Genomic DNA, 13,716 nt, shown 5'->3' with positions numbered 1-13,716 from the left:
GGCTTCAACTTCCCGTTAAATCTGGTTTATCAAACGACTGCATAGATGTTTGATGTTAGATGTTCAGATTCTTTTTTGAGATCAATCAGGATTATGTTGAAAATAAATGGCTGCTTATGATTACTGGTGAAACCCCCCTTAGACATGAGTTTGGTTCAGAAGTTTCTGTGAGGTGAGGAAAACCATTCATTGAATTCTGAGATTAGTGTACTGACTCTGTTTTCTAATGCCTATGAATTGATCCAACACAACAGATCAGTTCTGGGTTTTATTGTTCACTTTGGTAAACTAAATTATATTTTGTTGGCCCAGTGATGTTTAAAAATCTGGGAAATTACTTTGCCCCAAGTTAACCCAGCAACAGAATTTGGGGGGGAAAAACAAAACAAAAATATGAAGGACAAATTCATATTTGATCAATATTTATTAGACAAGTTAATAAATGTTAGTGGTCTGTCAAGTCAGCCAATTGATGAAGGAGTCAGAGGGAGTTGAGAACGAGAGCAGTGAGCAGCCCTCCTGTCTTATCCTTGTTCCACACAACTGACAGGTTTCTGGGAAGTGTCATTGGCACTTGTGGTGATGCTGATCACAGTTTTTCCAAATTTCACTCCCACGGGAGTCATGGGTTCTGGTATTATGTAAGTTAGTCCATTTTAATTACCTTGGTTCAATCATTGTTGCTCTAGTCTGTATCCTCCAATTTCACCCAGTTGGATGTTACAAACAGACCAGGGAGTTTTAGGAATATATAGATAGAAGAGTTTTTAGTAATATATACCCATATTTTTCAGAGTTATAAGACAGAGTTCCCCCCCCAAAAAAGAGGATGAAAATTGGGGTGCATCTTATATACCGAATGTACCCAAGCACACACAAGTAACTGATTCAGAAGGATTCAATAACTTCTCTTTATACAAGGCACAGAGGAGGCGATGGTCTGTGGCAATCCCTACAGCCTGGAACAGCTGATTGGCGGTACTCCAGGAGGCAGATCCACCCGCCAATCAGCTACTCATGCTGAATCAGGCTGCAATAATGTGCTGAATCTGACCTGGCTGTTCACTCCTTGCTGCAAGGACTGTCAGCGTTTGCAGCAGCAATCACATCCAGAAAGCACACCCAAGTAACTGATTCAGAAGGATTCAATAACTTCTCTTTATATGTAATATAACACATAAAATAAATATACAATACCAAAAGCAGGTTTTCCAACCTGGTGGTAAAATACATGCAAAACACAAGCAGAGGAGAGGAGTTTCAGCTTAGAACAGTTGAGCTAAGCCACACCCAGGCTCCTTGCTGTCTCCTTCCTTGTTGCTCACACAGCAAATACTGTTTCAGTTTCCAAACAGCCCTCAACTCTCACACGACAGGACACTAGCCAGATGAATACCGATGGATTTGTAGGCCATGGTTGAATTGTGAAATCCTTGGTGCTCTCTGTGTTTGGTTGTTTCCTGACTCAGCTCTGTAACATCAACAGTGGATGGGATGATGATGATGATGATGGAGAGCACATCAATACAGGGAGTTCTCGACTTAACAGTTCATTTAGTGAAAGTTCAAAGATACAACGGTCCGGAAAAATGTGACTTACGATCATTCTTCACTATTATGACCTTTGTATCATCTCCACGATCATGTGATCAAATTTCAGATGCTTGGCAACTGCTTCATATTTATGACCGCTGCTGTGTCCCAAGGTCATGTGATGACAAAGCGGGGAAGCCAGATTCACTTAACAACCAGGTTACTAACTTATTAACTGCAGTGATTCATTTAACAACTGCTGCAAGAAAGGTGGTAAAATGGGGCAAAACTCACTTAGCAACAGGAAGAATTGGGCTCAGTTATGGTCGTAAGTCGAGGACTACTTGTAGTGTTTCCTAATTGAGTCATGAGACACTTGCAGGAAGGCAGCCAAGCTCAGAAAGCCCCAAGTTATTATTTGGTAGATGCTGCATACCAATGACAAGAGCTATCACCATGGTTCTTGAAGTAATATTTCAAAATACCTTAAAAGGTTAGTTATTAATTAAAAGTGACCGAAGGGCTGATCGCATCAACTGGTGTTGATTAGAAAGGGTGGCACCCGAAAAGCCATTAGTGAGAATAAAACAAACTTTAATCCTGTGGACTATAAAATGTTTTATAGATGGCATATGCCACCTGAGAAACTGGCAAAAATGTTTAAAGATAAATCAGCTAAATGTTGTAAATGTCACCAGTTACCAGGATCTTATTATCATATGTGGTGGACATGTCCAGAAGCCAAAAACTATTGGGAGAAAATCAAGTGTTGGTTAGAAGAAATGACCCCACACCATATTAATTTAAAACCGGAGTTGTTTTTATTGGGGGATCCTACCAGAAAAAATTAGTAAAGAAAATATTTATTCGATTATACATGTAATTACAGCAGCAAGAATTGTTTTTGCACAAAATTGGAAAGCAGAAAACATACCCCAGTTAAGGAGAAATTATTAGAAAAAAATTCGATTGTGCAGAAATGAACAGATTAACTTTGGTGATTAAAGAAAGAAAGGATTCATAATATTTTAAGATATGGGATAAATTTTACCATTGGTTAGAAGAAAGGTACAGATAAGCAATGGATAATTATGTAAGAAAACGATAATAATGTATTTGTGGAAAAATGGTAATAGTTTAAACTGAAGTGAAGAAAGAAGAAATAATAAAACGATGGAGGCAGGAAGAAAACACTGAGTTTTCTTCTTTGTTTGTTTGTTCTTTTTTGGGATCAGATCCAGATGGGAATCCCTTTGGGCCAAAGGTTGGTGGGTCATCCATTGACCCCTTTCTCATTCCTGTTTGCATCAGCTCACAAAAAAAGTCTAGCATGTCTCAGTAACAAGGTGCAAATTGTGGATTCTTGAACACTCTCTTGTTGTGACTTCACAATAGGTAGAACCATGCACATTGCTTATTAAAGATATATATATATACATATATATATATTTGTTTTCTGAGGTTTTCGCGGGTGTTTGTATGTAGGTCTTTGGTTATTCGGGTTTTCTCCCGCGTAAAATTGGAAGTGTCTTGGCGACGTTTCGACGAAGTCTCATTCGTCATTTTCAGGCTTCAGCTTCGTGCTTCTGGGAGCAATGTGTGATTGCAGCTGTTTCTTCCTTTTTAACTGCTAGAGGGGGTTTGAACTGATTGGGTGGGAGCTTGGCTGTGCTCTGATTGGATGGGGGTTTTTTTGTGCTCTCATTGGCTGGGGGTGTCCTGTTTGGGTGGGGGCTTGGTTGTGCTCAGATTAGTCTGAGTTGCAGGGGGATTTGAGCTGGTGAGCTGCATTGCTGTTGTTTGGCTTCGTGGTCGTGGTCGTGCTACATCTTCATAGTGGGTGTCTGTCTGCTGCATGTATGGATTGGAGGGGTTTGAAATGGCTAATGTTGTAGCTGTGGTCTGGCTTCTGGTCCTTGGTCGTGCTTCCTGATCAGTGTGGGTTTGGGTCTGCTTTCTGGGTGGATGTGTGGTGGTGACATCCTGTGTGGACCTCATGAGTGTGGGTTGGTGTCATTCCTCGTGTTAGGGACTCGTTTGTCAATAAGGGCGGGTTTCCAAATGGCTGGTAGGCGGAAGGTATCATCTCGTTTGTTCATGCTGTGTGGGCGTTTTTCTATTTCGATGGCTTATATATATTTTCTTTCTCTCTCTTTCAGAAGAAAATGAAAAACATGAAAAACTCTGCCAGGAGCGTGAACAGGAACAGAAGAAGGCCAGCGTGCAAAGGGTTAACCACGTCGCCCCACCGGAAGAATCCCGCAATGACCTCCAGGCCGCCGGCCTTTTGTCGCCACCCACTCCAGCTCCTCCTCCTCCTCTTCCCCCCTCCCTGGCAGCTCCCATTTCCGTCATCCCCATCCCGGTGGTCACCAGCCCCCCTCAGCCAGCCCCCCAGAGTACCTTGTCCCCCCCACTCATCCAGCGGCACTCACCCATGTTAAACATGGGTCTCAGCAAGGAGCCTCCATTGATGGCCCCCGTGATCCAGAAGACTTTGGGGCCGCTTCTTCCAGACATCAAGGCCCCCACGCCCCCTTCAGCCAGTCCCAGCCAGCTGCCCCACTACGCCACTTCCGTCTTGGCCATTTCCCCACATCACATGGCCCAGCAGCCAATCAAGCCCCAGCCCCCCGCCCACCAGCCACTCCTCCCACATCATGTGCCTCCACCACTCAGTGTCAAGGTGAACCCGTCGGAAGAGGCCAAGCCCAACGAGCAGAAGAAGAGACCTGGCGGGTGAGTAGAAGGGCCTGTGTGCAGCTCGGGGTGTGTGTGTTTCAGTACATGTAGTCCTCGAGTTACGACTGGTCATTTAATGACTGTTTGAAGTTACGACAGCCTCGAAAAAAGTGACTTATGACCTGCACTTGCATTATGACAGCTGTACCACCCTCATAGTTACACGATGACTTGACGATTTGCAGTCAAAACCGCCCTGGATTTATTATAATAATAATAATAATAATAATAATAATAATAATAATAATAATAATAATAATAATAATAATAATAATTTAATTTGTATATCGCCCTTCTCCCGAAGGACTCAGGGCGGTACACAGCCAGAATAAAATACAAAAAGAATAGCTCATACAATACTAAGAACAATCTTTAAAAAACTTATTCAATTGGCCAAATACAATAGCACCCTATAAAATTACAAAAATTTAAAACCCATAAAACCCATTATTACCAAGTATGGTAATTATGATCTCGATTTATGTCCCTTTTTTTTTCTAATTTCAGGCAAAAAAATGCCCGAATAAGCATTGAAATGAAGAAGCTGGATTTACTTAATGACAGTGTGATTTGCTTAGTGACTGCAATGATTCGCTTAATGAGCATGGTAAAATTCCTTGCAAAATTCGGTCCGATTTCACTTACAACCGCAATGACTTATTGACAGAAATTCCAGTCCCAACGGTGATCGAAAGGCAAGGACCACCTGTATGACAGAACTGAAAAGGGTCTGGTCCTTTCCTGATAAAATGGCCTTCCCTTCAGTTCAGTCAGAGGTCGAATGGAAAGGAAGAAGGAGAATAAGGGAGAAAGGAGAATATAGAAAACCTGTTGAAATGGTTCAGAAATGATTGATTAAAGAGCAACTGCCAAAGGTGTCTCTGTCAGATGACTGAGTCGAAAACTGGGGCCTGACGGAGAGGCGCGGAGGCGTGGCCACAAAATTATGACTCGGTCTCCGGGCAGATTGCACTGTATCAACCCATTCCTGAACCATTCCGTAGCCCACTAAGAGAATATTATTATTATCGTAATCCTCACTGCCAACTTCAAAATTAATACTGCTCCTGGGTGGTTTGCCCTGCTGCAACAGATCTGGGGGCTGCATTCACACAGCATCCTTAACTTTATGGAGTTAATCCATCTCCTGAACTTGCATAACCAAGTGGTTCCGTGGCCTATACTCACGCATGTCCTAAGATCCCCTTCTGTGTTTTGAAGTGACTTGGTTAAGGGGGTTGTGTGCATTGAAAGTAGAAAGATTTGGGGGATAGAACGAGCTATAGGTAGTCTTCATTTAGGTACCTAAGAACACAGCAGCACTAAACAGAGTGACTCACAATTGGTATTTGCAAACCTTCCTGTGGCCATGTGATCATGATTGGGTGTTCAGCTACTGGCATGTATTTGTATCCCTTAACTACCATTGCAAAACAAGGTCATAAAATCAGTGCAGCCACGTGATGGCTGCACTACTTAAGGATGACTTTTTCCATCGGTGTCAGGCGCCAGCAACCAGATCCACACATGTAGGTTGTTCAAGCCAACTACAGGCATACCTCGGCACCCGACTGCTTCCAAATTCATCAAGTTCAGTATTTGGTGGGTTTTGAAGGAGAAATCTTATCCCGGACCTCATCTTTCTCCCGGTGGTTGACATGCAAGGAAGAACATGGTGATGTAGGCTGCCTTGTGACTCGCTATTACTTCCAGCCGAAATAGCAGGTCACATGGTAAGTTTCTCAGTACCCATTCGGCTTAGTATTCAGCGCATCTTCCAGAATGAATTACCAACAAGGATTGAGATACAACTGTATTACTTTCTGCCTATTATACAGGAATCTCCCTGTATTGCTTTCTGTCTATTATACAGGAATCTCCCTGTATTGCTTTCTACCTATTTTTTTTTTAATTATTTACATTTATATCCCGCCCTTCTCCGAAGACTCAGGGCGGCTTACATTGTGTAAGGCAATAGTCTCATCCATTCATTATACAGGAATCTCCCTGTATTACTTTCTGATTAAGACACAGGAATCTCCCTATATTGCCAACCTTTGACTGGGAAAACATAGGTAAGGCTCTATGGAGCTTAAGGGGTGTCAGTTCTGGAGCACTTGCAGCTGTGTGAGGATTTGAGGCTAATTCCACGCTTGAAGCCTTCCCTCCTACCTGACTGGGCATTCTCCAACAATTGTGGTTGTAAGTTGAGGACTATCTGTAAGAAGCGGCTTTATCCCAGATTAGAACAAAATAAACTCCCCAGGGTGAAGATTTTCCCATGCTTCACTCGTTATGATCCTTTATCACAGAATAGCCTTGGAAGTCTTTCAATTCAGAGTTCCGCAACATATGATCCGTGAGATCATCAGTGGGTTCGGTGTGAGGTACCAGCTGTACGCGGATGACACCCAGCTGTACTTTTCCACACCGGACCACCCCAACGAAGCTATCGAAGTGCTGTCCCGGTGCCTGGAGGCCGTACGGGTCTGGATGGGGAGAAACAGGCTCAAGCTCAATCCCTCCAAGACAGAGTGGCTGTGGATGCCGGCATCCCGGTACAGTCAGCTAAATCCGCGGCTGACCATCAGTGGCGAGTCATTGGCCCCGATGGAGAGGGTGCGCAACTTAGGCGTCCTCCTGGATGAACGGCTGTCTCTAGAAGATCATTTGACGGCCGTCTCCAGGAGAGCGTTCTACCAGGTTCGCCTGGTGCGCCAGTTGCGCCCCTTTCTGGACCGGGAAGCCCTTTGCACGGTCACTCACGCCCTTGTGACGTCTCGCCTGGATTACTGCAACGCTCTCTACATGGGGCTTCCCTTGAAGGGCATCCGGAGGCTGCAGTTAGTTCAGAATGCGGCTGCGCGGGTGATAGAGGGAGCCCCTCGTGGCTCCGCATAACACCCATCCTCGCAGGCTGCACTGGCTACCTGTGGCCTTCCGGTGCGCTTCAAGATTTTGGTGACCACCTTTAAAGCGCTCCATGGCATAGGGCGGGTTATCTGGGACCGCCTACTGCGACCAGATACCTCTCACCGACCCGTGCGCTCTCACAGAGGGACTCCTCAGGGTGCCGTCAGCTAGGCAGTGTCGGTTGGCGGCGCCCAGGAAGGGCCTTCTCTGTGGGGCTCCCACCCTCTGGAGCGAACTCCCCAGGACTCCGTCAACTTCCTGACCTTGAACCTTCCGTCGCGAGCTCAAGACACATTTATTCATCTGTGCAGGACTGGCTTAGATTTTTAAATTTAGAGGGGTTTTAAATTGATTTTAATATTTATATTTGATATTTATATTTCTATTTTTAATAATTCGGGCGCTAGAATAAGTTTTTTAAGGATTATTTTAATTTATTGATATTGATGTTTTATATGCCTGTAAACCGCCCTGAGTCCTTTGGGAGATAGGGCGGTATATAAATTCGAATAATAAATAAATAAATAAATAAATAAATAAATAAATAAATAAATAAACTGGCACTGAGCCACGCCATGCCAGAAACCGGGCCACGCAAACAAGCAAAGTTCCATCCATGGGATGGAGGCAGAACACGAAACCACGCCCCTCTCTGTACCGCGGAAAAACCTTTCTCCATGGAACTGGTCTCTGGTGCCCCAAAAGTTGGGAGCCGCTGTTCTAGTTCAACCCCCTGCCCAGTGCAAGAATCCCAGTGCAAGAATCCTCCTTCCATTCTACACAAATGGCTGCCCAGCCTTTGACATCGAGAGAGCCATGGAACAAACCACTCATTTGTAGAGAATTGGTCCAGGGGTGAAATGTAAAATTTGTTACTACCAGTTCTGTGGTTTGGTGTGTGTGTGGGGGGGAGGGGGTAATGTGACTGGGTGGGCATGGCCAACTTTTTTTTTTACACTTTTAAAAGCATTTTTTCTACAACCTCTTTGGCCAAAAAATGCTTTTAAAAGGCTCCTCTGATGATCCCAGCTGAGTTGCCTGATCGTTGGAGCCTTTTTTTTCTTTTAAAAGCATTTTTTTTGCCTTTAAAAGAAAAAAAAGCCTCTGACAATCAGGCAACTCAACTAGGATCATCAGAGGAGCCTTTCAAAACCATTTTTTTTCTACAATCTCTTCGGCTGAAGAGGTTTTAAAAGGCTCTGACGATCCCAGTTGACCTGTGCGATCATCAGAGGCTTTTTTTTTTACTTTTAAAAGCATTTTTTGGCCAAAGAAAAAATGCTTTTAAAAGTTAAAAAAAAAAAAACAACCTCTGATGATCGCGCAGCTCAGCTGGGCATGGGGGTGGCAGGGATTTTTGCTACCGGTTCTCCGAACCACCTGCCACCATCGCTACCAGATCGGGTGAACCGGTCCAAACCGGGAACATTTCACCCCTAAATTGGTCCCAATTTTCAGTGTTCAGAGCTATTGTACGTACCAATGCCAGTGGCTGAAATTGTATAAGAACGATCATTTGGGTTAGGTGCTTTTCGGCAATTTTCTTAACAACCAGTCTTTTCCAGCCTGGTGCTCTCTAAATAGGCTGAGACTGGAACTCCCAGAATCCCCTCTTCCTTTTGTCATAATTGGCAGGGGGATTCTGGGATCTGAAGTCCCAGCCTGTGTGAAAGACACCACTTGGGAGAAGAGCCAGTAATGCGCTCATGAGCATCTGTTGTATTTTTCGGACTATAAGACGCACCGGAGTATAAGACGCACCAAGATTTTGAAGAGGTAAACAATAAAAAACAAGGTTTTGCCCTCCCCGGCCCCCAGGAGCACTCTGCAGGCCTCTGAAACCCTCTGTGTGTCCTGTTTTTCGGAAAAATGGAATGCACAGAGGGTTTGGGAGGCCTGCAGAGTGCTCCTGGGGGCTGGGGAGGGCAAAAATGTGATGCGTGGGGGGTGTTGGGAGGCCAAAAAAGGGGCCTGCTGTGGGTTTGGGAGGCCTGCAGAGTCCTCCTGGGGACTGGCGAGGGAAAAAACGTGATGCAGGCGAGTACATGCAGTTTCATTTATGTGAATGGCAGGCCCGCCACTTGTGTAAATGGAAGTGTGTAAATGGACTTGTGGAAATGGAACACACGTGCGCACTTGCTGCTTGCACAAGTGGAGCTACATGCGTGCGCCCTCGCCTGCTGCTTCCGCGGTCTGGTTCCGAACAGGCCGCAGCCTGGTAGGGATAGCGCGGCCTGGGAACCCCTGAGCTAAAGTAACAGTTGATGCCAAATCTAATCTGTACATATGATTCCCTCCAGAATTCCTGAGCAGTTCCATTTTTGCCTGATTTGTTTCCCTGTGGTTCCTAAAATAATCTCGCATTGTGTGATCACGATGACATATTTCTAGTGTCCTGGATTTTCCTTGTCAGAAACAGAGGCAGCAAGGGCTGTGCGTTTCCCTCAGCAGGTTGCCTGCAAACAACAGATGCATTTGTTACCAGGGCAACAAGGATGTGGCAATCGGTGCACCATGCACATCTTGCGTGGCTGTGATGTGGGACTAGGCTCGATGAGCAGTTTTAAGAGTCTGCAATCCTTCTGAATTGCTTTCAGAAAAATGAAGGGAGAAGATAACAGGTAGCCCTCGACTTGAAACCGTTCGTTTAGCGACCACTTGAAGTTTACAACGGCACCAAAAAATGTTTACATCATAGTTTTTCACACTTAACCACCGTTGCAGCATCCCCTGGTCACATGATCAAAATTCGGGTTCTTAGTGTGTATTTATGATGGTTGCACTGTCCCAGGGTGATGTGATCACCTTTTATAACCTCCCCAACCACCTTTTGACAAGCCAAGGCAATGAGGGAAACCAGATTTGCTTAAGGGATTGCATAACAGTTAATCCTCAATTTATGACCACGATTAGCCCAACATTTCTGTCGCTAAGTGACATTTTGTTAAGTGGGTGTTTACAATCTTTCTTGTCACAGTTGTTAAGTGAATCACTAGAGTTGTTAAGTCAGTCACAAGGTTGTTAAGTGATCCTGGCTTCCCCATTGCTACCCATTGAAAGTAACAAAAGGAGATCACCTGACAACCCCTCCCCCCCAAGAGACTGCAATGGTTATAAGTATGAGTCAGTTCACCAAGCACGTGAATTTTGATCATGTTACCACGGGGAGGCTGCAGCAGTCATAAGTGTGAAAAACAGTCCAAAGTCACTTTGTTCAGTGCTGTTGTAACTTCAAATGGTCACTAAATGAACGATTGTAAATCGAGGACTACCTGTATTCACTTAACAACTGTGGCAAAAGAATCATAAAATGGGGTGCAACTCACTTAACAACTGCTCTGTTTAGCAGTGGAAATTTTGAGCCCAGTTGTGGTTATAAGTCGAGGACTACCTACCTATAAGTGTGCAGACACAGGCATAGCTCTTCTCTCCTTACGAAATAAAATACTTCCTTCCCACTGCTTTTAACAACACTTTGCAATGTTTTTTTCTGATATTTTCCTCCCTTCCTTTCCTGTATTTTAGGGTTGGCACCCGAGAAGTCCATAATAAATTGGAGAAGAACAGGTACGTACCTTTTTTTAAATTGCAAAAACAATCATCTTTCCACATACAATGGAAAAGTTTCCGTTTTCCAAGAAGTTCTTTTTCTGAGCATACAAAGGTTCTTGAGAATATGGGTTGTAGTTTGCGAATGTGCCTAAAAAAGAAACTGCTCGGTTAAGCCACCATGGCAAACCATGATCTGCACTAGCCTTGGTTTGCATTTCTCAAAGTCAGTATACAAATCAAGTGTGAAGCTGCTTGTCTGCTTTTTTTAACCTCATCTCTCTCTCTCTCTCCAATTTTGTGCAAGCAGTAGCTGTAGGTGGTTTTGGCTACTCGGGTGCCGTATCAAGTCATGCTATGTGGAAATCAGATGTTAGATGCCCTCTTCAAATGATTTTTGGGCCTTTTTTTTTTTTTTTTTTGCATTTTGGTTTGGCTTGATCTGTCAATAGTTCCATCAAGCAGTTTTTAGGCCAAACTGAGATGCAGAGCCACTTCCAAACATATTTCCAATTGAGGGGCCCTTGGTGCTCTTTGAACTTGCTTGCTTTTTTTTAATTTATTTACATTTATATCCCGCCCTTTTCTGGAGACTCAGGGCGGTTTACAGTGTATAAGGCAATAGTCTCATTCTATTTGTATATTTACAAAGTCAACTTATTGCCCCCCCAACAATCTGGGTCCTCATTTTACCTACCTTATAAAGGATGGAAGGCTGAGTCAACCTTGGGCCGGGCTTGAACCTGCAGTAATTGCAGGCTATTGTGTTCTAATAACAGGCTCCTAACAGCCTGAGCTATCCACGACATTTCGTTACCCTAATTAGGTAACATCATCCGTGCTAGTACTGGTAGTAACACTGATGATGTTACCTAGTTAGGGTAATGAAACGTCTGCAGGAAAACAAGCAAGCTCAGAGAGCACCAAGGACCCCTCATTTCAACCCTGAGCTACAAATATCCTCCTTTATGTTTCCAATTTCCAAGCTGATGGTTGTACTGATGAGTTTACATAGCCTGGTAATGAAATGTCTGTAAAAAACCAATCAAATTAAAGAGATAATTAAGAATCTTACAGTTTAACCCTTAGTAAATATATTCCATGAGAATTCCTGTATTGGATCACAGCGAAGCTGACCATTTTTTTCTTCTGTGGGTTTTGCTCTTTTTCATTTTGATACCTTCTCATTCCGTGCCTTAGATTTGTTGACTTGATCAGTTGCAATGCTCCACCTCAACGTGTCTTCCCCCAAACCTACATTCTGTCCCCTGCCTGTCATGGCCACTTTTTTTTTTTTTTGCTCTGATTTGCCCTTTTCCGAGATCATCCCCGCATGTCCAAAACATCTGCTAACATTTTAAGAATCTCAGCTGAGTAATTTCTAAGATGAGGTCAGCTGACCTGAGCAAATGACAACAGGTTTGGTAGGCCGCAAAATATTTTGCATCCGCCCAGAATTGCTTCAAAACGAGATGGGTGGCAAATAAATTTAATAAATAAGTAAATCTTTTCTATGTTAGGCAATGGAAGAGATGCGAGTTATTGGGAGCGTCTGTTGACTTTGTACTCCTGTCAGGCAGTGCAAAAGGTCACGTTTACAGGTGTGTGTGTGTGTGTGTGTTACGTCTTTGGGTGTGGGAACTTTTATTTGTTCTGCTACCACACCTCCACTGGTTTCATTCAGATGTGTAAGTTAGCTTCAAGAGTCCTGAGCATTGCAACAGCTTAAATCATTAGGTCTGGATTTAGTCACCTTAGTCATCTGGTGCCTCCTACAAACAACATTTTTGTTAAAAAAAAATCAAATTGCATGAGATCATCAACATCATTGAGACTACCCTGTTTCCCTGAAAATAAGACCCAGTCAGAAAATAAGTCCTAGTGTGATTTTTCAGGATGCTCGTAATATAAGCCTTACCCACAAAATAAGCTCCCGTTAACTTTGTCAGCCAGATGGATGCATTCAGTGAATGCATTTGGGTATTTCCCCCAAAAGAAGACCTAACCAGAAAATAAGCCCTAATGCATCTTTTGGAGCAAAAATTAATATAAGACCCAGTCTTATTTTCAGAGAAAACAGGGTGTTCAGTTTTGCACAAGAATTTCAGGAAAGTTAACCATGTTTACCTGAAATATTGTAAAATTTGAAACAATTTAAAAATACTTTTTTAAAATTAATTTGAGACGTTCACCGAGAACACCGATGTTTCTCAACGTGAAGGTTGCGTGAAGCTGCGTGGACTTCAACTCCCAGAATTCCCTAGCCAGCAAGAATTCCCAGGTAGAGAATTCTGGGAGTTGAAGTCCACAGACATCTTCAAGCGGCCAAGGTTGAGAAACGCTGCATTAAGGGAACTGAGGGCCTGTGTTGTTGACCCTACTTTAAACCTCATGCCCCCCCCCATGGTTTCCTCATTTCATGCCAATCGGCACATTATTTTGATCAAAGTCAAGAACAAGTTCATTCTGCAGGCTGACTAAATTTGGGGTTTTGTTTCTATATAGACGTGCCCACTTGAAAGAATGTTTTGAGACCCTCAAAAGAAACATCCCCAATGTCGACGACAAGAAAACCTCAAACCTCAGCGTCCTAAGGAGTGCCTTGAGATATATCCAGGTAAGGCCTACAAAATGGATTGTTTTGGAGGTTTTTTATTATTATTATTATTATTCTGTTCTGTGGTGTGAAGAACACCATTGTAAGCACCAGTTGTTGGTCTCGTCCAGACTGATGTGTTGGACTTCTGTTCCCAGAATCCCCTTGACCTAGAATGATGGAAGCTGGAGTTGTGTGTATTGGGGAAAGCCAGCTAAATTTTGACCGTTCCTCCTTTTTGAAAAATTGAAATGGCTTGTGTAGGTCGCAAAGGATAATTGAAATTAACATTATGTCATCTGCTAGGAGGGATTTCCCCACTGTCTTTCTATTTCCTGGTAGGTGGAAAATTCAGGAGAAGCAGACAAAGATTTCTTGTTGTG

The 13,716-nt window shown here is 43.5% G+C and overlaps 1 protein-coding gene across 1 annotated transcript in view; it reads left to right on the top strand.

Annotated features, from left to right (window-relative positions):
- The window catches only part of MNT (MAX network transcriptional repressor), an 89,124-nt gene that overhangs the window by 31,890 nt on the left and 43,518 nt on the right, over nt 1-13,716 (top strand). Inside the window, exons 2-4 of the mRNA XM_058164262.1 lie at nt 3,693-4,272; nt 10,714-10,755; nt 13,243-13,354. Coding sequence (XP_058020245.1) covers nt 3,693-4,272; nt 10,714-10,755; nt 13,243-13,354 — 734 coding nt within the window. The remainder of the gene's footprint in view (nt 1-3,692; nt 4,273-10,713; nt 10,756-13,242; nt 13,355-13,716) is intronic.

Source organism: Ahaetulla prasina, chromosome 1, assembly GCF_028640845.1.
Source record: "Ahaetulla prasina isolate Xishuangbanna chromosome 1, ASM2864084v1, whole genome shotgun sequence".
Lineage (NCBI taxonomy): Eukaryota > Metazoa > Chordata > Lepidosauria > Squamata > Colubridae > Ahaetulla > Ahaetulla prasina.
The sequence above is the reverse complement of the archived record's forward strand: the minus strand, read 5'-3'. Positions and strand labels throughout refer to the sequence as shown.